The 24,122-nt window shown below is 37.8% G+C and overlaps 1 protein-coding gene across 1 annotated transcript in view; it reads right to left on the reverse strand.

The window, feature by feature from the left end:
- The window catches only part of LOC134474716 (ubiquitin carboxyl-terminal hydrolase 42-like), a 46,738-nt gene extending 24,746 nt beyond the window's left edge, over window positions 1-21,992 (reverse strand). The window contains 1 exon segment of the mRNA XM_063243238.1: window positions 21,587-21,992. Coding sequence (XP_063099308.1) covers window positions 21,587-21,992 — 406 coding nt within the window.
- Between the last annotated feature and the right edge of the window lie 2,130 nt (window positions 21,993-24,122).

Raw genomic sequence — 24,122 nt, forward strand, 5'->3', positions numbered from 1 at the left:
TTTTTTATACAGTAACAAACCTCCCAAATTACCGTGTTATGAAAGTGTGTGCCTTCTTCACTGAATGAAAGAAGAGATGCATGGGAATTAATAAAAGAAGTGCTACACTAATGAACATGACACTAACTTACAGGAATAGGGAAGTAGAAAAATCTTAGGGATTGATATGTGTTGTGGTAAGGTAGAAATTGTTTTATCCACAGAGGAGTTGGGGGGATGTACTCAGAAGAAAAATGTATATATGAATTTTTGTATAAGAAAATAGAATTTTAAAGCTTAAATAAAAATGACATCATGTATTGATCATGCATTCTTCCATATTGAATATGAACAGTTCTAGAAATAAAATACAAAATTAAGATTTGAAAATTTTGAAGATATGATCATAAAACATTCTCAGGGAATACTGCAGGAGAACTTTAAATGTGATTTTATATAGGTCAATGTTTCACACCATAGGTACAAAAGAAAATGCATTGTACCTGGCTGTGGTCTGGGCTATATTAAAAGCTCAGGTAGACTGGAAGCTGAGAAGCAATGATCCATAGTCCAGACATTTTCACATACGGATCTGAATATTTTCAAGTGAAGCATCTTGTAACCCTCTATATAAAACTTTGGTTACTAGTCTAAAGTTTAAGTTGCCACTTTATTTTTTAAGTTATAAAAATACTTTTTGGGCCAGGGTCTCATTATACAGTCCAGATGCTCCAGACTCATGTGCAGCCAGACTGGGTCTTAACTGTCAAAGTTGTGTTAATATTTGTTATCTGATTTCTTTGCCTCCCTACACAAAAATATTTCAGGCTGTGTGTGTAGAGCCACATATGCTGATCTACAGGAAGACGTGGGAGGATGGCAAGTTCTTGGGCAGCCAGGAAGCACACAGGGAGACTCTGTCTCAATGTATCACACAAGAAGAGCTGACTCTATAGCTCAGTGAAAGAGTGCTTCTAGGATTCATCATCAGTACTTTCCACAACCAAATAACTTTATATATATATATATATATATATATATATATATATATATATATATATATTCCCCCTATATGTACATTTAGGCCTCAAAACCCAAGGAAAAGTTTCCATGTTCAAACAGGAGCCATCTACTCTTGTGGTCAATAACTACTGAAATCACCATCAAAAGTATGTTAGTTGGCTAAGATATATCAAGAGCCAGGTGTGGTTTGACTTATTTACCTTTGTGCATATGAAGGAGAAAGCAGAATAAAATGAGCTCAACTTATCAGTCCCTTGCAATCTGAGACCAACTGTCAATGTTACTGAGACCCAATCAGCGGAAGGAGCACATGACAGTGACATCACAAGTGCTGCATGGCAGTCATGCAAATGAGATGATTTCTCACTCCCCATTGACTAGGTCACTCCCCAGCATCAACAAATGATTGAGATATATTTTATCATGGGCATTATTGCTGCTCTTCCTCAGATATTTTCCTGTATCATGTTGTGTAAATTTCTGGTATTTAAATTTATTGGTCGATGTTTGCAGTTCTTGGAGTTGAAAATCCCTTGCAGAGTGGTTACTCTTTTTGTTTAATCACCCCCATGTTCTCTAATTCCATTATTCCACTTTTCATTCCTGTTGATATCATTCATTTACCTGAGGTACAGAATTAGCTCTGTGACTCAGTGCTTCTGACTCAGTCTTTTCTGAGGTTGAGGGCTGCAAGTAATACCTGGTTCCACGGGGAATGGAGACTTGTGTTCTCCCTGCATTGTTACAGGCAGCCCCAGCTGCTCCATTGGAAAGCACACAGATGCTAGGCACGGAGAAGGAACTAATGGAAGCCACAGTGTCTTCAATTCATCCTGGAAGCCACATTCTCTATGCTAATGTTCACAAAGTCTGACCTTAGCAAAATGTGAGGCCTTAGGAAAGTTAAGCTGGAAGGGGTCCATGACTGCAATTTGTTTTATGAGCTACTGAGAATTGAGTCCATGGCTTTTGCCCTGAGCAGCCTCCTCAGCTTTTTTTACTTTATCTGTTCTGAGACAGTGAATCCCTGACACTGGTCAAGCTCTACTACATGTGGGTGCTCCTGATGCTGTCTCATTGAGTACTGGGATAACACCCAAGCATAACCACACTGGGTCCTGGTGTCTCCTTGAAGCCTAGCTACCACCAATTCTCAAACCACTTCTGTATAATTGCTAAGTACTACTTTATTTGTAGAGTTCCAGCAGACATGAAGGGATTTGGGATACTACCAAAATCATTAGGTCTAGAGGACACACACAGAGATAATTCCATTCCTATCAACTGAATGAGAACTCAGGGAAGGACAAAAAAGTGCTCCACATTAAATCACATCTGAGGTACTTGTGCATCATAATTATAGATCAGTTTATTATTCATCCACCAAGAAAAGTTGATTGTTTTAATGTTGTTGAAATTGGTCCTCATATAATGAAAATAAATGCTGTACTAATGAAGAAAGTCTCAGTCATTTCATTTCACTTTTTAAAGGAACTATTTGAAATGTCTGCAGTACTGGAGAATGGATCCAGAACTTGCTACATGTTAGGCAAGTGACATTGCCACCAGGTTACACCCATAGCCTTTTTCATCTAAGTCTCTGAAATTTTCACCGAGGCTATTTTCTTATCGTCCCAGCATTTCTGGGAGTCCTCTTGCCTCCGCCTTTGGCATAGCCAGAGTACAAATGCAGATTAACCACCTGCCATGTCAAAATTCAGCACAGCAAAAGCCTCTTTAGGGAAATTTCCTGCAGCCATGCATCCAGAGGAGCTTTCTTTCCACCTTCTTTCTGTTACTTTCCTTATATTTTTTTGAACTGACTTTTTAGATTTTCATTCATTTTTTTTGTTGTGATTACACTGAGAGACTGAATTAAATGACTTAGTTTTCCATATCAACAAATTTCTGGATCAGAAACTTGATTAAACTGTGTTTCACATGTTTCCAGAGGATGTGTTTCAGTGAATCAACTTTGATATGAATGGCCTTTTGGGGCACAGTGGTACATGGCTATCATTGTACCTGTTTTCAGGCTCATGATCATCCTGTGAAACCTAGAGGAACTCTATCTCAAAATGTAAAATCAAATAGTAAGATAAAAAATTCCCCAGATTCTAATCTACAGTACTCCCAGTGGTTAATTAAATAAATGTATCTGAAATCCACATATTAGTAGTATCTCATTGTGAAAATAGTCCTAATGAAATACTAATCAAGTCAAATATGGCCAAACAAAAAAGTAACAAGAACTAAGGAGTAATAAAACCCAAAATGTGTAAATTTTGTTGTAAAAAAGAGAGAGAAATAAAAGAGCTCTAAAGGATACAAGAGCAAGTGTGTTTAGAGGTGTTAAATAGCTGACCATATTAATGTTATTGGTTGGACCATTGAACACAACTGTTTGCAGTCTCACTGTTTGAATGTCCACTTTGTATGCTTTGATTCTGTGATTTGAGCAACTATCTCTAAGATGATAATATGTAGTCTATTAACTGGTGATTTCTTACTGTTTTTTTTTTTTTTTTTGGTAGTTCTGTAGTACTTGTACCTTTACATTGCTTTGTTTTGTTTTGTTTTGTTTTTCTTTTTCCTTTTAAATAAAATTTAAAAAAAATAAAAAAATGAAATACTAATCAGTGAAAAGTACTTGAGAAAATGAGCCAAATCTCTTGCACAAATGTGCTAAAGAAAAATGTTCTGTGGCAGGTTCATAGTTTAGTGGTAACACACGTCCTGAGGCCACAGGGTGTTTATTTTTTGTCCCCACAATTGCAAACCTGCAAATACCAAATAAAAAGAACTGAAAGAATAAAGCAGACTTATGTACTAGACATGATGGCTGAGAGAAGTGTGTTGGAGAGTTGGAGCCCAGGCTACATAAGATAGCAAGGCCCTTGCCTCTTATCAGCAGCAACAAAAAATAATTAATAATAAATATAAATAAAGGAAGGAAGAATGGCCTGTGTTTTTATCCAGTCCTCCATAATTCAGATTGCAGTACCTTGGATTTCAAAGTGTGGAAGGGAGTCTGTATTTGTAAACATTTAAAATGCATTGCAATTGTTCCCCAAGAGATTATTTTTGAAACTTAATAAAATGCTCCTTGTACAGACTTAAATGAGTTTTTAAACAAATTTCAGATATTCTTAAAAGGGCATTTTAAGACAGTGTGGTGAATGCTTATCTGGGCAATAAACCTGTTCACTAATATGTCCAACCCCATTCTCTTGAAATCCTCCTACTTCCACTCTCCTAGCATTGATTCATGTCAGGGAGGAGGGAGAGGTGTTGGTGCCAAAGCACCCAGGCTTTCAGTGGGCTTCCAAGCATGCAGCAGGTAAGCAATTAGCAACACCCCAGGGGGAAGAGGAAGAGAAACAACTGGATGGTGCAGGTGGAGAGGAATCAGGGAGTCAGAGTGCCCCCTTCAGCATTACAATCCATAGACTAAATAGGGATGAATGCAGGGCTTTCCCACTGAGCAAAATCCCAAATTGTCTTTTAGAACAAGGTCTCACTCAGTCACTAATTGCCTAGACTGTGCTCACATTTGGGACCATCCTGCCTCAGCCTCTGTGAAGGCTGGGATTATAGGCATAGGCTACCAACTTGCCCATTTAGCCTTTCTGTAGGGATGTTGTATTTCTGACCTAGTTCTTCAGATTTTTTGCCTACCTTTCTCTCCCGCTCCCTTAACACTCCTCCACCTTTCTTCTTTCGGTTCCCTTTCCACCTCCCCTGCTACCTCTGCTGCTTCTTTCTCCTAGAGACTGTACACTGGGTCTTTTACATGTTCTTATGGAGTGACACCACCAGCCTCTCTTTTAGAACTTTATTTTTCTTTTTTAAGCACCTTATGTCATCTGACTCTCTGCTGGCCTTCATGGCTTCTGATGAGTAAAGTACAATTAACAGGGATCACTTGAACATTTTAAGTTAATCTGCTTGTGAAACGTTTGAGCACTTACTGAGGTAACCACGATAAAATGAATATTTCTGCTAGCTAATGCCTGAGAGATGACTGTGTCCCAGGCATCTGTGTTGAATGTTTTCAATGCGCCATTTACTGTTAACAGCAAGTAATGGAGAAGAAACCAATAGTGTTTCCATTTTGCAGGTCAGATGTGAAGTATGTTGCTCATAATCTCACGATTGGTGTCAAAAGCAGATTCTTCTCAGTGAGCTTTCTATCCAGGGACTTTCTAGGCAGCTACAAGAGCATGAAAAAAACAGAAATAAAAACAAATAAGAGGAAAACTCTGTGGCTAAAGTCTCTTGCATTACATAATAAAACTAGGGCTTCCGACAAAAAACTCCTAGTCTAACACACCTGGGTGTACTGGGGAGGTGCAGAACACCAGGATGGTTTCTTTAATATTAGCTTTGCCAATTGGTGCCCATGGTCAAGTATATATATCCCAGAAGAAGTATCTTATAGTGCAAAAAATGCACAATGTATCACCTGTTAATCAAAGAAGATACAGAAAAAAACACAACTTTGCAGGAAGGAGGCCTCCAACATGGGGATCAGGAAGGGTCTCAGCAAGAAGACAAATGTGGGAGGGGTCCCATGAACCACTGATGTAGGGGGTGGGAAACAAGAAAAGCATCCCTGCTCATGCTGTAAGCAACTGCCTGATTCGGAGGACTCAGCATGAGATGATAGCAACTGAGCTGAAAGGAATCACTTGATGCTTGAGCTGTTTGCAGGACTTTGCAGGTCTGTGGCTGGTCTTCCCGGAATCTATTTGGAGGATGGCAGTGTACATTGTGACAGTGATCAGGTTTCTTTCTGTGTTGTACTTGAAATCCAACGTTTTGTTCCATTTTACTAATTTCTTTGATTGCTGTATCTGCTAATCTGAGCAACTATTTTGAAGATAACAATATGCAGCACGAGAACCATTGTTAAATTCTTGCCACACTGTTTTGAAGACATATATAAATATTGTTGCTTTTTGTTGCTGTTGCTGTCATTTTGCTTTTGTTGGTTTTTTCAGGTTTGTTTGCATTTTGATTTTTATGGTTTATTTCTTTTTTTCTCTTTAAAATAGAACAGGTGCCACTGATACTATGAATTGTGAAGAAACTGTTGAAAGAAAAGACAAACTGTGATGGGGAAAGTAAAAATAGGTTAAATGCAAAAAAATTTATAGAAGATAGTTAAGGTACTCATAGAGCTAGTTTCTGTCTGTTCCTTGAAAATAATTTTTTGTGCAATAAACTAATAAACATTTTAGACAATGTATGATGACTAAGTCCTGCACTTAATACCTACTACAATAAATCATTGCTCAGTATATCAAGCATTGTAACTGGGAGGCCACGGTGGCTCTGCATCAGTTGCAGATGAGCGTGGCACCCCAGAATGTGGCCCAGAGGCTGTGGCAGCAGTTGGTGAATAACCTAAATCGATCTCTGCTGGAAAGCTCTCCTGCTCTTCAAAGCTCGTTGCTGGAGAAGTTTGGTACTCAACATCTCACTAACTGAAGGCTGAATACATTTACCAATAAAACAGGGCTGCGGCTCCTTAATGGGCAGCAGCTGCTGTTGCTTGTGGCCCGGGAGGCTGGGAGAAGCAGAGTGTTGTTCAGTGACACGACGGAGGTGTAATTTGACATGGTGTGTTACGTGGGGGAGAGAATAAAACTCCAGCAAGATCCAGGCTGTGAAAACAGTGATGGAGGTGCTTCTACCACCACCTGCAGGAACTTTCTCCCTGACTTGGGGGACCAGACTGGCTCCCCACTGAAGGGTAATAGTAACAGCTGTGGCTGGGAGCTCCACCTAGCTTGCGGTAACTTTTGCCCTGACCTGGGGACCCAAGCTGGTTTCCCACCAGACCCGGGACCAGCCCAGTTCAGAGACTATAGCAGCTGCAGCTGGGATCTCCGCACAGCCTGCAGGAACTTTTTCCCTGACTTGGAGGACCAGACGGACTCCCCACTAGACTAGAGACCATACTTGAAGGGTGAGAGTAACAACTGTGGAGGGGAGCTCTGCCCAGCCTGTGAGAACTTTCGCCCTGACCTGGTGACCCAGGCTGGTTCCCTACTGGACCCGGGGACCAGCCCAGTTCAGAGACTGTAGCAACTGTGGCTGGGAGATCCGCCCAGCCTGCAGGAACTTTCTCCCGGACTTGGGGAACCAGGGGAGCTCTGCCCAGCCTGAGACACTCTTCCTGGCCTGAGGAGCAGGCCATAGTTCCCTGCTGGGTCCAGTGAGTGGGACCATCGCAGGGTACCCCATCCCAGGCTGGTGGATTTCTCCACACCTGGAACAACACTTGAAGTTTCCAAATACAGGAAAATGACAAAACAAAGGCCTGAAATGCAATCTCAAACATCCAGCTCACCCAAGAAAGCCCAGGAGCCATGTGTATAGAGGAAAAAAACATGCCACATGACTGAAATACATGAAATAATAGTAACCGAAATAAAGAAGCAAGTATGGGAAGCCCTGAAGGAATTCAAACTAGAAATATTCACTCAGATGAAAGAAGAATTTATAAAAGAAATGAAGCAGATGCTAAACATAGCTAAAGAAGAGGCAGTTAAAAAATTAGAGGAATTAAACGGAAGGTTAGAATCCCTGGATGAACATTATAGGAAGCAAACAGAATACATAAAACAGATGCAAAGAGATATACAGGAAATCAAAAACTCCATTGAAAGTTGTAAAAACCGCCTCAATGAATGTGAAGATAGAATCTCAGACCTCAAAGACAAGATTGCAACAAGTGAACAGCAAAGAAAAGATCTTTTAAAAATAACAAGAAATCAGAAAATAACAATTCAACACCTACAGGTGAGGCAAAGAGAAACAACATAAGATTGATAAGGATAAATGAAAAAGAAGGGGACAACATAAAGTCAAGAGCATACTTAGAGAAGTAATAGCTGAAAATTTCCCAAACATGAGAGTGGAAACTGATATCAAGATCAATGAAGCATATAGATCTCCAAATAGTCACAACCAAAATAAATCTACACCCAGACATATAATAATGACCATCTCAGAAATTTAACAAAAGAATAAAATATTAAAGGCTGTCAGAGAGAAAAGACAGATCACCTATAAAGGAAAACCTATCAGAATTACAGCAGACTTCTCAGCACAAACAATAAATTCAAGAAGATCATGGAGTGATGTATTTCAGATCCTAAAAGAAAATGATTTTGACCTAGGCTAATGTAGCCTGCAAAACTGTCCTTCAAATTTGATGGAGAAATACAATACTTTCATGACAAAGATCAGCTGAAAACTTCACCATCACCATGCCAACCCTGCAAGAATACTGAAAGACAGCCTAGATACATTTAGGAAAAAACCACTAAACAAAGCAGACAGTTGAACAGAGCAGAAAGATAAAGATGCAACACCAGAAAGATAATATGTGAACAATAAACCAATTTATAACAGTTCTTTCTATTCATGTAAATGGTCTCAATACTCCAATTAAACGAATCAGACTGGCAGAATGGATCAAGAAACAAAATCCAAGGAAATGCTGTTTACAAGAAACACACTTAACTCAAAAGGATATTCACAGACTCAAAGTCAAAGGATGGAAAACAACATTTCATGCAACAGGAACCCCCCAAAAAAGCTGGGGTAGCTATTCTGTTTGCAGACAAAGTCAAATTCAAGCCAATAATGATTAGAAAGGATAAAGAAGGTCACTATATACTGGTTAGGGAAAAATTCCAAGAGGAAGATATAACTATCTTAAATATATATGCACCAAACTCCAGAGCACGCAGTTATATAAAACAAGTACTAATAGAAATGAAAAACCAAATTAGTAGTAATACAATTCTGACAGAACTTAACACACCACTGACACCAATGACAGATCAACCAAAAAGAAAATCAATAAAGAAATAAAAGAACTGAACTGCACCTGTGAACAAAGGGACTTAATATATATATACAGAGTATTCCACCCAACAACAACAGAATACACATTCTTCTCAGCAGTACATGGGTCATTCTCTAAAATAGACCATATATTAATTCACAGAACACATTTAAATAAATGCAAAAGGGTTGAAATTATCCCTTGCATGCTATCGGTCCATAGCATGATGAAATTAGCAATCAACGATAAAAGATATTGCAAAAATCCCACAAACACATGGAAACTGAATAACACACTCCTGAATAATCAGTGGGTCACAGAGAAAATTATAAAAGAAATTAAGCAATACCTACAAACAAATGAAAATACAGATACAACTTACTGGAATCTATGGGATGCAATGAAAGCTGTCCTCAGAGGAAAATTTATTGCACTGAGATCCCACATCAGCAAACCAGAATGAATGCAAATAAATAACATGATGCTACACCTCAAACAGCTAGAGAAAGAAAAGCAAGTTAAGCCCAAAGCCAAAAGAAGAGAGGAAATTATAAAAATCAGAGCAGAAATCAATGCAATAGAGATTAAGAAAACAATCCAAAGAATCAACGAATCAAAAAGTTGGTTCTTTGAAAGAATAAATAAAATGATAAGCCTCTAGCCAACCTTATTAAAAGAGGGAAGGAAGAGCTCAAATCCATGCAATAAGAAATGAAAAATGAAGTCACTACAGACTCAATAGAAATACAGAAGATCATCAACACGTATTTTGAAAACCTCTACTCTCAAAAGTTTGAAAACACAGAAGAAATAGACAGATTCTTAGAAACATATGAAGTACCAAAGCTAGATCAAGAGGATGTAAAACTGCTGAATAACCCAATCTCTATCAGTGAAATTGAACATGTAATTAATTCCTTACCTACAAAGAAGAGCCCAGGTCCAGAGGGATTCACTGCAGAATTCTACAAGAAATACAAACAAGACCTAATACCGACACTCCTTAAACTCTTCAGTGAAATTGAAAAGGAAGCAATTCTTGCCAAGTCATTCCTGGAAGTAAATATTACTCTAGTACCAAAACCTGGGAAAGACCCAACTGAAAAAGTGAATTAAATCCCAATCTCCCTAATGAACACAGATGCAAAAATCCTCAATAAAATATTGGCAAACAGGATGCAGCAAATCATCAAGAAGATTATACACCATGACCAAGTGGGATTCATCCCAGGCATGCAGGGATGGTTCAACATATGTAAATCAATAAATGTAATTCATCATATCAATAAAGCCAAAAGTAAGAAGCACATGATCATTTCCAAAGATGCAGAAAAAGCCTTCGATAAGGTCCAACAGTCTTTCATGATAAGAACTCTACAGAAAATTGGAATAGATGGTCTTTTCCTCAATATAATAAAGGCTGTGTATGACAAACCAACAGCTAGTATCATATTAAATGGTCAAAAATTGAAAGCCTTTACTTTAAAATCAGGCACAAGACAAGGACGTCCTTTATCACCACTCCTATTTAATATAGTACTGGAAGTACTAGCCAGAGCAATTAGACAAGAGAGAAAAATAAAAGGGGTAAAGATAGGAAAAGAAGTTAAATTGTCATTATTTGCAGATGACATGATACTGTACATGGAAGACCCCCTAAATTCCATTGAAAGACTCTTAGATATAATAAATAAATTCAGCAATGTAGCTGAGTACAAAATCAATACTCAGAAATCAATAGCATTCTTATACACTAACAACAAAATCACAGAGAGAGAAATAAGAGAAGCCACACTCTTCACACTAGCAACCAAAAAAAAAAAAAAAAGAAATATTTAGGAATTACTCTTACAAAAGAAGTGAAAGACATTTACAGGGAAAATTATAATACACTGAAGGATGAAATTGAAGATGATCTCAGAAAATGGAAAGACATTCCATGTTCATGGATAGGAAGAATAAACATTGTGGGGGAAAAAGGAACTCTCCTACACTCCTTTGTGGAGGTCAGTCTAGAGATTTCTCAAAAAGCTGGGATTGGAAGTCCTATTTGTTCCCACTATTCCACTACTAGGCATTTTCCCAGAAAAACTGAAAGCATCATACCAAAGTGATATATGCACACCTATGTTTACAGCAGCACACTTTGTAATTGTTAGATCATGGAAAACACCCAAATGTCCATCAACTGAGGAATGGATAAAAAAGCTGTGGTACTTCTTACTAGCCAGAGCAATTAGGCAGGAAAGAGAAATAAAAGGGGTAAAGATAGGAAAAGAAGAAGTTAAATTATCATTGTTTCCAGATGACATGATACTCTACATAGAAGACCCCCTAAACTCCATTGAAAGACTCTTAGATACAATAAATAAATTCAGTAATGTGGCTGGATACAAAATCAATACTCAGAAATCAATAGCATTCCTATACACGAACAACAAAATCACAGAGAGGGAAATAAGAGAAACTGGACTATTTACATTAGCAACCAAAAAAATGAAATATTTAGGAATTACTCTTATGAAAGAAGTGAAAGACTTATACAGTGAAAATTATAATACACTGAAAAAGGAAATTGAAGATGATCTCAGAAAATGGAAAAACATCCCTTGCTCATGGAAAGGAAGAACAAACATTGTAAAGATGGCCATTTTCCTAAAATGTTATACAGATTCAATGCAATCCCAATAGAAATACCATCAACATACCTTATAGATCTAGAGAAATCACTCCTAAATTTCATCTGGAACCAGAAGAGACCTAGAATCACAAAGGCAATTCTAAGCAGCAAAGACAAAGCAGGAGGCAACCAAAAAAATGAAATATTTAGGAATTACTCTTATGAAAGAAGTGAAAGACTTATACAGTGAAAATTATAATACACTGAAAAAGGAAATTGAAGATGATCTCAGAAAATGGAAAAACATCCCTTGCTCATGGAAAGGAAGAACAAACATTGTAAAGATGGCCATTTTCCTAAAATGTTATACAGATTCAATGCAATCCCAATAGAAATACCATCAACATACCTTATAGATCTAGAGAAATCACTCCTAAATTTCATCTGGAACCAGAAGAGACCTAGAATCACAAAGGCAATTCTAAGCAGCAAAGACAAAGCAGGAGGCATCACAATCCCTGACTTGAAGTTATACTACAAAGCAAGAGTAGTAAAATCAACATGGTATTGGAATCAAAACAAAACCAAAGATCAATGGAATAGATTAGAAGATACAACCACAACTACAAACACACTCAACCACCTTATCTTTGATAAAGGAGCCAAGCAGGTTCACTGCAAGAACGACAGTCTCTTTAATAAATGGTGCTTGAAAAACTCGCTCTCCATTTGCCGAAAACTAAAGTTAGACCCATGTCTATCACCATGTACTAAATTAAAATCTAAAGATCAAAGATCTGAATATTAAAACAGAAATACTAAATCTATTGGAAGACAAATTAGGTAGAAACCTTGGAGACATAGGAGTAGGTAAAGAATTCATGAACAGGACTCAAACTGCACAGGAAATACTTCCCAGAATCAATAACTGGGACCATTTCTTATTAAAAAGTTTCTGCATGTCAAAAAAAAAAAAAATCTCCAGCATAGTGAAAAGAAAACCCACAAACTGGGAAAAGATTTTAGTGAACTCTCTCTCAGACAAGGGCCTCTTGTCTAAAACATATAAAGAATTAAAAAAAAACTCAGACCTCCAAAATTCAAAGATCCAATCCAAAGATGTGCGTCTAAGATGAATGTGCAATTCTCAGATGAAGAAATGCAAATGGCAAATAAATACAGGAAAAATGTTCATCATCATTGGTCATTAGAGAAATGCAAATTAAAACCACACTGAGATACCATCTCACTCCTGAAAGAATGGCCAAGATCAAGAAAACCAACAACAAATGCTGGAGAGGCTGTGGGGAAAAAAGGAACTCTCCTGCACTGCTGGTGGTAGTGTAGACTGGTAAGGCCTTTGTGGAGATCTGTCTGGAGATTTCTCAAAAAGTTGGGATTGGAAATCCCATTTATTCCAGCTATTCCACTTCTAGGCATATTCCCAGAAGAACTGAAAGCATCATACCACAGTGATATATGTGCACCTATGTTTATAGCAGCACAATTTGTAATCACCAGATCTTCGAAACAACCCAAGTGTCCATCAACTGAGGAATGGATAAAAAAGTTGTGGTATTTCTATACAATGGAGTATTATTTAAATATAAAGAAGGATCACATTGAGATATTTATCAATAAATGGGCACAGCTTGAGACCATACTCATAAGTGAAATAAATCAATCTCGCATGTGTGAATACCAAATAGTTTCCCTAATGTAATTAATGATTCAAATATATAAAAATATGTGGTAATCATGATTCCCCATTAGGTGGCCTTGAAGCTTTATAAAGTTTTCACTCATTAATTAGAAAGGCTTTATTCTGGGCTTCTTGATATGGAAATATTTGAAGCTAGAGTATATGAAGTTTTATCCAAATATTTCAAGGAAAAAGTCAGACACTATGGTAACTACTATTACGTCGGGTTATATGGTGGTGAAGTACTAGGTTGTGAAACAGTCATGCTTTGACTTCTATTGTTATATTGTTATGTCCTGTTTTATCTCAATCTCCCCCTGATTCTTTTAAAAAATTAGTCATTTCTTATGTTTGTCTTAATTAAGGGAAAAAATTTAAAAATTAGGATATATAAATAGTAACTCTTTTTGATTTCCTATTAACTTGTTTTGAAGTCCTGCAATACTCCCACAATCTTGTTTTGACTGATTAGACTCTGTTCCATTCTGTATGATAGCATCAAGTTTGAGGATACAGGCAACTACTTTGAAGGCAATAAGATTCACTAAGATGCCCATTCTGGTTTGATTATTGTCTTCTTTGGAAGTCCTGTAATGTTTACAATGCCTAAGTTTTATTGGTCTTGTTCTCTACTGTTTTGTCCAACTTTATAATATCTAATGAGATAGACAATTCTTTTTAAGGAAACAAGAGACAACGTTGATAACCAGTTTTGATAACCTTGTACTCTGTTCTACACCATGTGCTATGTCTATCCTTGGTTTTGACTGACAGCTTTGTTTTGCCATATTTGACTGTATTCTCTCCCCCCCAAAAAAAAGTAATAAGCACTAAGGAGTATTAAATCCAAAATGTGTAAATTTTGTTGTAAAAAAGAGAGGGAAAAAAAAAGAAAAAGAGCTCTAACGGATATAACAGCATGTTTAGGGGTGTTAAATAGCTGACTATATCAATGTTTTTGGATCATTGAACACAGCTGTTTGTAGTCTCCCTGTTTGAATGTCCACCTTATATTCTTTGATACTGTGATTTGAGCAACTATTTTCAAGATGATAATATGTAATCTATTAACAGGTGATTTCTTACGTTATTTTTTTTTGTAGTTTTGTATTACGTGTACTCTTACACTGCTTTGTTTTGTTTTGTGTTTTTCTCTTTTTCCTCTTAAATAAAATTTTTAAAAAAGCTGTGGTACTTCTACATAATGGAGTACTACTCAGCTATAAAGAAGGATCACATTGAGGTATTTATCAATAAATGGGCGCAGCTTGAAACCCTACTCATAAGTGAACTAAATCAAATTCGCATCTATGAACTCTGAATAGTTTCCCTAGTGTAGGAAATGAATCAAATATATAAAAGTATGTGATAACCATGATTCCCCATTATATGGCCTTAAAGCCTTATAAAATCCTCACTCCTTACTTGGAATGGCTTTATTCTGGGCTGTTTGATATCATGGCCAGTGATGCAATGAACAGCCACTTTGAAGAAAATAAGACATAATAACAGCTAGTGCTGATTTAATAACATCTTGTCTTAAAGCCATACCAAACTATGGTTCTTCTGTCTCCATTGATTTTATTATGTTGTAACTTGGTGGACTTTATCATATGTGGTAGTATAAACAAAATTGCTATAGGCAAAGAGATAATATTGAAACCATTGATCATTTTTTCTGTTAGCTGGTTCTAAATACTCTACAATGCTTTCACCCACTTGAATGATGTTACACAGTCTTGATATATTGATGCTATTGCATGTGAAGTTATATTCAAATATTTCAAAGAAAAAGACTATGTTAACTACTATTAAGTCAGGTTATTTGGTGGTGAAGCATTAGATGGCTGAAAGTGTTATGCTTTAACCTGTATTGTTATGTTGTTTTGCCCCCCTTTTATCTCATCCTCTCCCTTATTCATTAAAAAATCATTTAATTTAAAAAAATTAAAATTATCAACCAATAAAAAAATTATCAACCAATAAAAAATGCTGCTGGTTCTGTAGGGAAAAAGAAACCCTTTACAACTGTTGGTTATAGAGTAGATTAGTATAAACACTGTGGAAATCAGTGTGGAGATTCCTCAAAAAAATAGGATTAGAGGTCCCATTCAACCCAGGTATTGCCCTTCTGTATATCTTCCCAGAATGATTGAAAAACATCAGACCACAGTGACATATGTGAAACCATAAGGTTCAAAATATACAATAGTCACTGTGAAATGGAAGGAAACTGTTTAATAAAAAGAAGAAACTAAGATAGGAGAAAAGAAAAACATTAGAAGGGAAAAGAAAAAAAATGCAAGTTAGCTATACCATTAGTGTCACTTATTTCAGTGAATAGGAAAGGTTGTGCTAATATTGATTGAAGTAATTTTTATGCCCATATTTTGTACTTGAGTGACTGAAGATAATGTTATGTAATTTATTAACAATTGTTACTTTTTCATTATTTTGTTGTGAAAATTTGTTTTACCTTTTCTTCTTAATATTAATAAAGTAATAAAAAAGAAAAAACAAACAAAAAAACCAAAACAAAACAAAATATGTATTGTAACTGTCCCACAACTCTGTTTTGAAGCTCCTTTTCATTTTTATTTATCAGGTTTTCCTGTAAAATAATGTTTTTGGAAATGAAGGTACAAATACTTCTATTTTTCTATCATATATTTTGTTTCTCTTTTACAGGCTCTATATTAATTACTCATATTTATTTGTGCTTAACTACAGCACAAGAATGGTATAAGTTTCTAAAACTTAGTATAATATTTTTGTAGTTTTTTTCTAAGGTTCCTGAACAGAAGAAATGTTGCTTTTCCTCCTAATGGAGCTACTGGCCATAGCAATGTGTTGGATATTACAAAGTTCCATTTTCCTAAATATGTCCCTACATCTTTATATGAAGAATTTTGACTCGTTAAAAAAGTGAGCCCAGGTTTGTTTAATATGTTTTCAGTGCTTATCTGAGCAGGAACCTCATTCATTCACACATTATACTGGAAGGTTGTTTTCTGAGTTATTGTGTATATCAACAACAGAAATAGGACAAATCAGTTAGAGATACAGTCCTTGATCAATCTGGCTGGGGCAAGGGTGGTCATTGACAGGAAAAAGATGAGCAGTAGTGATCTAGTTGAAAAAGGTCTGGAATAACTCTGAACACTTGTTTAACAGGTAAAGCATTAAATGAGGAATGCTTATGTGCACATAAATATACATGTATACATGTGCCTGTGTATGTATTTGTACACAAAAATTTTATATATTCAGAAATCTTAATACAGATATAAAAGTTACATATGTAGTATTCCTAATAAACATAGATGCAAAAATTCTTAATAAGATTTTGGTAAACAGAATGTAGCAAGTCAACAAGATTATACACCATGATCATGTGAGATGCATCTCAAGGTTGCAGAAATGGCTCAACATATATAAATCAACAAACACAAAGTGTCATAATAACAGCTCCAAAGATAAAATCATATGATCGTCTCAATAGATGCAAAAAAGCTTTTAACTAAGGCCAGCACCCATTCATGATAAGAAGTCTACAGAAAATTGGAATACATCATGGTCTTTGTCACAGTCCTTAAAAGCCATCTATCACAAATCTCTAGCCAAATTCATGCTAAATGGACAAAAACTGAAAACTACTCCTCTAAAATAAGGAACAAAACAAGAATGTCCACTGTCTTCACTTTGTTCAAAGAGTCCTAAGAACTTTGACGGAGCAATTAGAGAAGGACAAAATATTCAATTGAATAAAGACAGGAAAGAAAAAAGTTAAACTATCATTATTTTCAGTTTACATAGTACTCCCCTTAGAAAATTCCAAGACCTCATGCAAATTAAAGCAACACTGAGATTCCTAAATTTCATAAGCTAACTCAGAAATATAGCTGGCTATATATTCAGAAATCTTTATACAGATATAAAACAGTTACATATGTGGTATTCAACACAGATCCATGACTATAATTATTCATGAAATTTAAAATGATTCACCAATTTAGTAGGAAAGAAGAAATATTAAATCTACTGCAATATATAGTAAGAAATGATCTTGAAGACATTTGTGGAGGCAAAGACTTCATGAATGAAGCACAGCAGCACAGCACCTGTCACAAAAAACCAATGAGTGGGATCTCAGTTTCTTACAAACTTTTGCACAGCAAGAGAAATCACCAATAGAGTGAAGAGACACCACACAACATGGGAAAATATTGACCAGCTGTGCCTCAGACAAAGGATTTCTATAAAAGACAACATACAGAGAACTGAAAAACATCATTCCTCCCAAATTTAAAAGCCTAACCCAAAAATGGACATCAGAGATGAATACATGCTTCTCAAAAGAAGAAACACAAACAGTAGAGCTAGGGACTTAGCTCAGTAGTGTTAGCACCTGCCTGGCAGACATGAAGTCGTGGCTTAGATCCCTGTTACCAAAAATAAAAAAAAATACTAACAGCAAATAAACAAATGAAAAAATGTTCAACATCACTGGTCATTCTGGAGATGCAAATTTAAATAACATTGAGGTTCCCCCTCACCCAGAAAGAATGTCTATCTTCAAGAATTTAAACAACATCAAATGCAGGAGGGGATGTGGGGAAAAAGCATCCATGTCCACTCTTGGTCAGAGTGTAGACTAGTGTGACCATTCTTGAAGTCACTGAGGAGATTCCTCAAAAAACCTAGGATTGGAGGTCTCATTTGATCCAGTTATTTCCCTTCTGTGTATCTTCCTACAAGAATTAAAAATGAAAAAAAATTAAAAATGTCATTCAACAGTGATATTTGAGCACCCATGTTTAGAATAGCACAATTTGTAATAGCAAAAACTATTTGATAATATACACTAAATACCCATCAACTGAAGAATGGATTTTTAAAAAATTGTTACTTTTATACAATGGAGCACTACTCAGCCATAAAGGATGACAAACTTTAGTCTTTTATAAATGGATGCAACTTGAAACCATATTCATAAGTGAAATAAGTAAGACATGCAAGTATAAGGATCATGTTGTCTTACTACTGTGAGAAGCCCAAAGAAATAATACATGTGTATGTTTATATACAAACTATAGTTAAGACAAGTATAAAGATAAAATCTCAGCTAGTAATGCACGATTCCATCAACTTTGAATAAAGATGTTATTTTCAGAGTTTACATGTGAAGCGAACTGAACCCTAGCAATGAGATGAGAACATGCTGAGTTTAACCACACCTCTGACCAAAAAGGCCCAAATTGTGATTTTGGGGAGGTCACTGGTGGTAGCAATGCCATTGCTGCTCGCTGAGCTACAGGATCACTGTCCCAGGCAGAAGTGCTGAGGCCTCGGATCTGGGCATCTCCCAGGATTCAGGGGCAGTTGATGTGGATACCTGTTTCTATTGAGATTTCCCCACTGACAGATGTGTGAAAGGCCACTCCCCTACTGCAGTAGGCGTGGCTTTCAGAGCCACTCCTCTGTTCCTGCCATTCCTCCCTCCAGCAGTGGGCAGAGCCTGCAGAACCAACTGTCACTTCCTGCCATTGCTCCCTAGGGTGGTGGGCAAGGCCTGCATGTCCAACTGTCAGTTCCCCCCACTCCTCCCTTGAGTGGTGGGCAAGGTCAGCAGAACCAAGTGTGTGCCTCCCCCCGCCCCCGTTCCTCCCTCCCACTGTACTGAAGTCCTGAAGAACCTAGTGCCAGTTTCCCACATTCCTCCCTCTGTGGTGAGCAGGGCCTGAAAAACCTACAGTCAGTTCCAGCCATTCCTCCCTCAGGCATTGTGTGGAGACTGCAGTGCCTAGCTCTCCTTTCCCCCATTCCTCGCTCCTGTGGTGGTGGGCAGAGCATGCAATGTCCAGTGGCAGATGTGCTGCAGCGCTATTGAACAGGCCTCCACATATTTGAGTCCCTTGAGAACTACGTGCTACCCCAGCCACCAGAGTTACTTGTGCCCCTCTGCTGAGCTAGGTCTCCAAGGCTAAGGGCCAAAGCAGCCTCCTGAGACCCCTTTGTTCCTCTGAGGAACTCAGCTCCAGGTCCATCCAGCAGGCCCAGGCACCCCCCCTCCCTCCATCCTTGACTACTTCCCAAAGTTATGCTCTGACTGGGACCCTAAGATTTGTAACTTTCTTTTTTGTTGTTGTTTTTCATTTTATACTAATGAATTGTCTTTTATTTAAAGTAACAATGTAACAATGTTACATATAGGCAGTATACATCATTCATATTTATCAGAACTTTCTTTTTATAGGGAAATGATAGATTCCACCCAAGATCTTCTGTCATGGATATGCCTATTATCTTTTTCACTTTTCAAACTGCCCTGCACTTGAAACTGTTAAATGGATAAGGATGTAAACTTCATACTAAAAAAATCTATTCACTTCAGACAACTCTATTTTGGATTTGTTTCCCATTAACTTTTACTAAAACTCTTATTATAAGACCTATGTAACTGGGCTTAGAATTAGCTATCCTAAAGAGGTCAAAAGCCTGGAATTCAGAAGCCAAATTGTTACTCTTCTCTCTACATGCAATTATCCCCTTAGTCTTCAGCTACCTCAGATGTTAAACGTCATTTATAAATGGAAGGAGGTCTCTGTTGTTTTAAAAACTTCTAAGAGACTAAGTCAATTAGGAGGCTCTTGCCTATGTCTCACTAATCTTCAAGTCCTATTCAGACCTCCTTGTAATACACACTGTAATATACACTGTATTCTAAATGAATCCTCAAGTTTTAGAATCCATTTTTTTTCACTTTAGAGAGAACTACTTAACTTTCCTACACCACTGAATTCTAATCCACCCTTTTAAAGATCCCTAGGATTAAAAATATCATCAATAAATTATTGTATTAACATAGCTATACTAGTACTATACCCCATATTCAGGGGGAAAGTTGTGTTGGTAAAGGTGGGATTAAAAACCAATCCCTCCATGTAATGTAAGAAAGACACAGTGCAGGTCATTCATTCCACAAAAAGATGCAAGGCACTACAGATTCATTGCATCTAAAGCAAGAAAAAGCATTACAGAGATACTACATGTTTAGTATCAAAATTAAACCCCTGGATTATAAACAGTACTTACAGAATATAAGCACCCTGAAAAGCCACATGGGTGTCTTAACAAACAGTTTATTTTTCCATACAGTTTGTCATGCTGTACCAAAAAAAAAAAAAATCACCATTCTAACCCTGATACACATTTCAGTCCCACAGCTCTGGTTGATGAACATTTTCTCTCCTCCAAGGCACATGTGCTTTTCATGCTCTAATTAAGTACTTTGAGACGTGTGTGTATCAGCAGCATCGCAAGAACAGGGGACCTAATTTGAAATGCAGCATTTTGAGTTCCATTGCAGACCTACTGATCCAGATACTGGAGGCAAAGAGTAGCAATCTGATAGAGATTCTAGCACTTAAGAAATTGTAAGCCTTACTATAGTTTGTAGAGCATGTTGGTGTTATTAGTTGTTATACATCTGAGTTTCTTGGTTTATAAAAGACTTTGACTGCATTTTTAACATTTATTTTGGGATATGTTTTTCCTTTGTGAACTTACTGAAAAGTAACCCAGAAAATTTATACTTCTGCTGATCATACCTAGTGCTTTGGTAGAAAAATAATAGTTACTAGGATCCTGACCAAAAGAAAATTTAGATGAGGCTGATAACTTTTGAATCTTCTTGTTGTTTAAATGACACTGAATTCCATACCATGTTAGGTCTTCAAATTGTCTACTGAGGCTCTCCCCAATCTTCCTCAATGCTCAAGTGGGGAAAAATCTGAACTCAGACTGGGATCTTAGAGAGATGATGATTTGTCCACTTGTCCATATGTGTGCTAGCAAGCTGTTGACACCCTTGCTTGATAGGAAGCCAGTTTTGGACTGCTCAGAGGAACGCTTGCATTGCCACCAAGGAATTTTGTTTACTTGAAGAACCTTCTGCATTCAATGTTACAAGACTAATGTTTTAGATTTCTGTCACTCCTTTTTCTTTTATAGCATGACAGTTTTGTTCTTTTAGTAAGTAAACAATACATGTTTAAAAGTAGACTTTTAGGATTTGAAAGTTTTACTTGTTACTGTTTTGGTAACATTCCATCACAAATCTGCCTTTGGCCACACTAGAGAGACTGCTAGCCAAATAGTTCACCTGTCAAAACACATTGAAAACTAGTGTCTTTGGTAGCAGTTTCTCTGTGGATTTCTCCAGGAGGGGTTTCTGCTGACCCGTGATCAAGGTACCACAGAAGTGGTGATGTGTCCCTCACCCTGAGTCCTGTAATAAGACAAGGTGTCCTGAATTTGAGCTTACGGTACCCTTGCAAACAGGGTTTTATGCTTACACCTATATTTCCTATGGCCCTTGGAAGGATTAGAGACTCACTGGTGATTGTCACCTTTGGAAACAGCAATACCAAACAAAGAGTTGCTTTCAAGAAGACATTAATGTAAGTTATTTTCATCTTATAAACAACCAAGTCCTGCTGCTCCCCAGGACTCTGTGGCTGAGCCCAGTATCCTGCCAGGTGAACATCTTTCTCCCCATTCTTCTCATCTGCCTGCCCAGAGCCCCATCCAGACCCTTCTCCCAGCCAGGCCCAGTCCACCTGCTTGTTGCTCTCTTGCCTTGTGAGAAACCATGAGCCAGCTCCCAAGTGAACACCTGCTCTCTTCAGAGAATCCTGTGGGGGGCACTTTTGGCCTTTGGAGAAAACCTGAGGATATGTGACAAGGTGAGGTCCCTCTCCCCAGAGCTGGGCCCTCACTGCAGCCCAGCCTGGGTAGGACATGGTTCAAACTCCACAGTACTCTTTCAGCCTGTGTCTATTGCAGGGAGCTCTCACCTGAACTCCAACCCTCCAGAGCCTCTTGGAAACCAGCACCATTTCTCTTCAGGCCCTGGAATTTTGTGGCAGGCTGTGAAAAACTGTCAGCCTGGGGCTTCTGGGAGCTGAATGCAGGCCACAGAATTTCCTGGATAAACCCCTTTGAGCTGTTACTGCCTGAAAACACCTTCCTCCCTCTCTCAGGAACTTCTTTACTATTGCTTCTTAGAATCCCTTCTGATCCAAGTGACCTCACTTCCTTATCTCAAATCTTCCCTTGGAAGATCTCCAGGTTTCAGGCCAGCCACCTTGGGCTAAGTCAGGCCATGCCTAATAATATATCGGTGTCCAAGGGGTACTGCATAAAACTAGCCATAAAGTGGGTGTCTTTTTTTATAAGGCATTTCAATTATTTTTTATTTGACATTATTGGTGTATTATGGTTTCTTCATATTAATGAATCTAAAAATACAGAACCAGATGTTCATGAAACCCTGAATGTATGAAGTTCTTTAAAAATCATCGTTCTTATGGGTTTCACTTATATGTATTTTTCTTTCAAGCCCCCTTCAGTTTTATTGTATTTTCAGTGAGTTCTTAATTAAGAAGTGTTTGTGAAGCAGTATGTGAAAAATAGCAGTACACCAGAGTGGTCTACACTAGAGTAGCTCTAAATGAACTACACTCAGTGCAAACTTAGGCCAATAATTTATCTTTTTGAGCCTCATTTTCTTTTTTCAGAATTCTTTTTTTTTTTGTGCATGCTGAAAGGCAGGAGAATAAAGATTTGTGTTTTAAGACACCCACTTTATTTTCTTTTTCCCTTTAAATAAAGTGGGTGTCTTAAAACACAAAACTTTATTCTCCTGCCTTTCAGCATGCCAGAGCCTTTCTGCACCAAGGGACAATGCCTTGCAGGCCTGTCCCTGCATTTGCTGTTGTGGTTGGATCATGGGCACATCACTTCAAGATTTGCTTCCCCTTCATATGAACTTCTCAGTTCTGAGGACACTTGTCACCATTCTCAGAGCAGGCTGCTTCTGTGTACTCCCATTCTTTTCTGGCCTCTTTCCCTTCTAAGACGCAGTCTCACAGTCATAGCTGCCCTTGTCTTCTCTAGCTTCTGACTGCACTTCACCCCTGTGTTTCTGATCTGATCTTGAAGAGTGGGTCCCAATTTCTCATGGCTGCAGCCCCAGTCTCCTTCAAAGGAAACTCAGCCTCCCCAGTGGCCACTTTTGTCTCTGTTCTGCACCTACAAGCACAGAAATTTCCTTGTTCCAAGCCTGACTGGCTTTCTTAAGTCCACCTTAGCCATTTCACAGGATGTACAAATGTTCCTTGAGGTCTGAAGCATACTGACTTGCAAAGACAGGTCCTGAGTCTCCAGAGCAAACCCTCCCTTGGGCTTATTAGACATTTTGCTTCTCAGGGCACAGCCACCATCTTTGTGGCCATAGAGATTATAGAACACCTAGGAGGGATGGAAATAGCAGGTGAGTGGACTGCAAGAACCTCTTAAATCTATGGCCCCTCCAAAGGAACCCGGAGGCAGTACCTGCACTTGAGGTGTTGGTTTTTCAAAATGGCCAGCTTCCTGATCTTTGGTGCCAGTCATAGACCAGGAGATAACCAGTGACTAGGCCAGGAAACAGTAATGGCCCTGCTTCTTAGCTCATGGGGACCCTTTGCCCTGGTATCTTTGTTTCATTACCATATCCCTCTCTTTCTCTGCAGTTTTCAGGACAGCAAGGTTTACCATCTCATTTCACTGTTAGGCTGGTGAAGTCTTATCATATGAAAGAATCACTTATAATAATTGGTTCCATAACCCACTTATTTGTCCTTTAAACTGTTATATCACCAGAAGGCACATATGTACTTTTCTTTGGATGGATAAAGTATAGAATGCTATTGGAGTCACAGCCATACCAAGCTGAACATCCGATATGCTCTGATCTCAAAAGCTATGAATGGTGGGGCCTGATTAGTACTTGGATGGGAGAATGGTATTGGAAAATCAGATTGTGCAGTTCACCCAGTCTCTCTGATATTTTGGCTGAGTCTAAACCAGTGATATTATCACACTGCGTT

This window comes from Cavia porcellus, unplaced genomic scaffold (assembly GCF_034190915.1).
Source record: "Cavia porcellus strain 051 isolate PalLab524CR breed Dunkin Hartley unplaced genomic scaffold, mCavPor4.1 scaffold_36, whole genome shotgun sequence".
Classification (NCBI taxonomy): domain Eukaryota; kingdom Metazoa; phylum Chordata; class Mammalia; order Rodentia; family Caviidae; genus Cavia; species Cavia porcellus.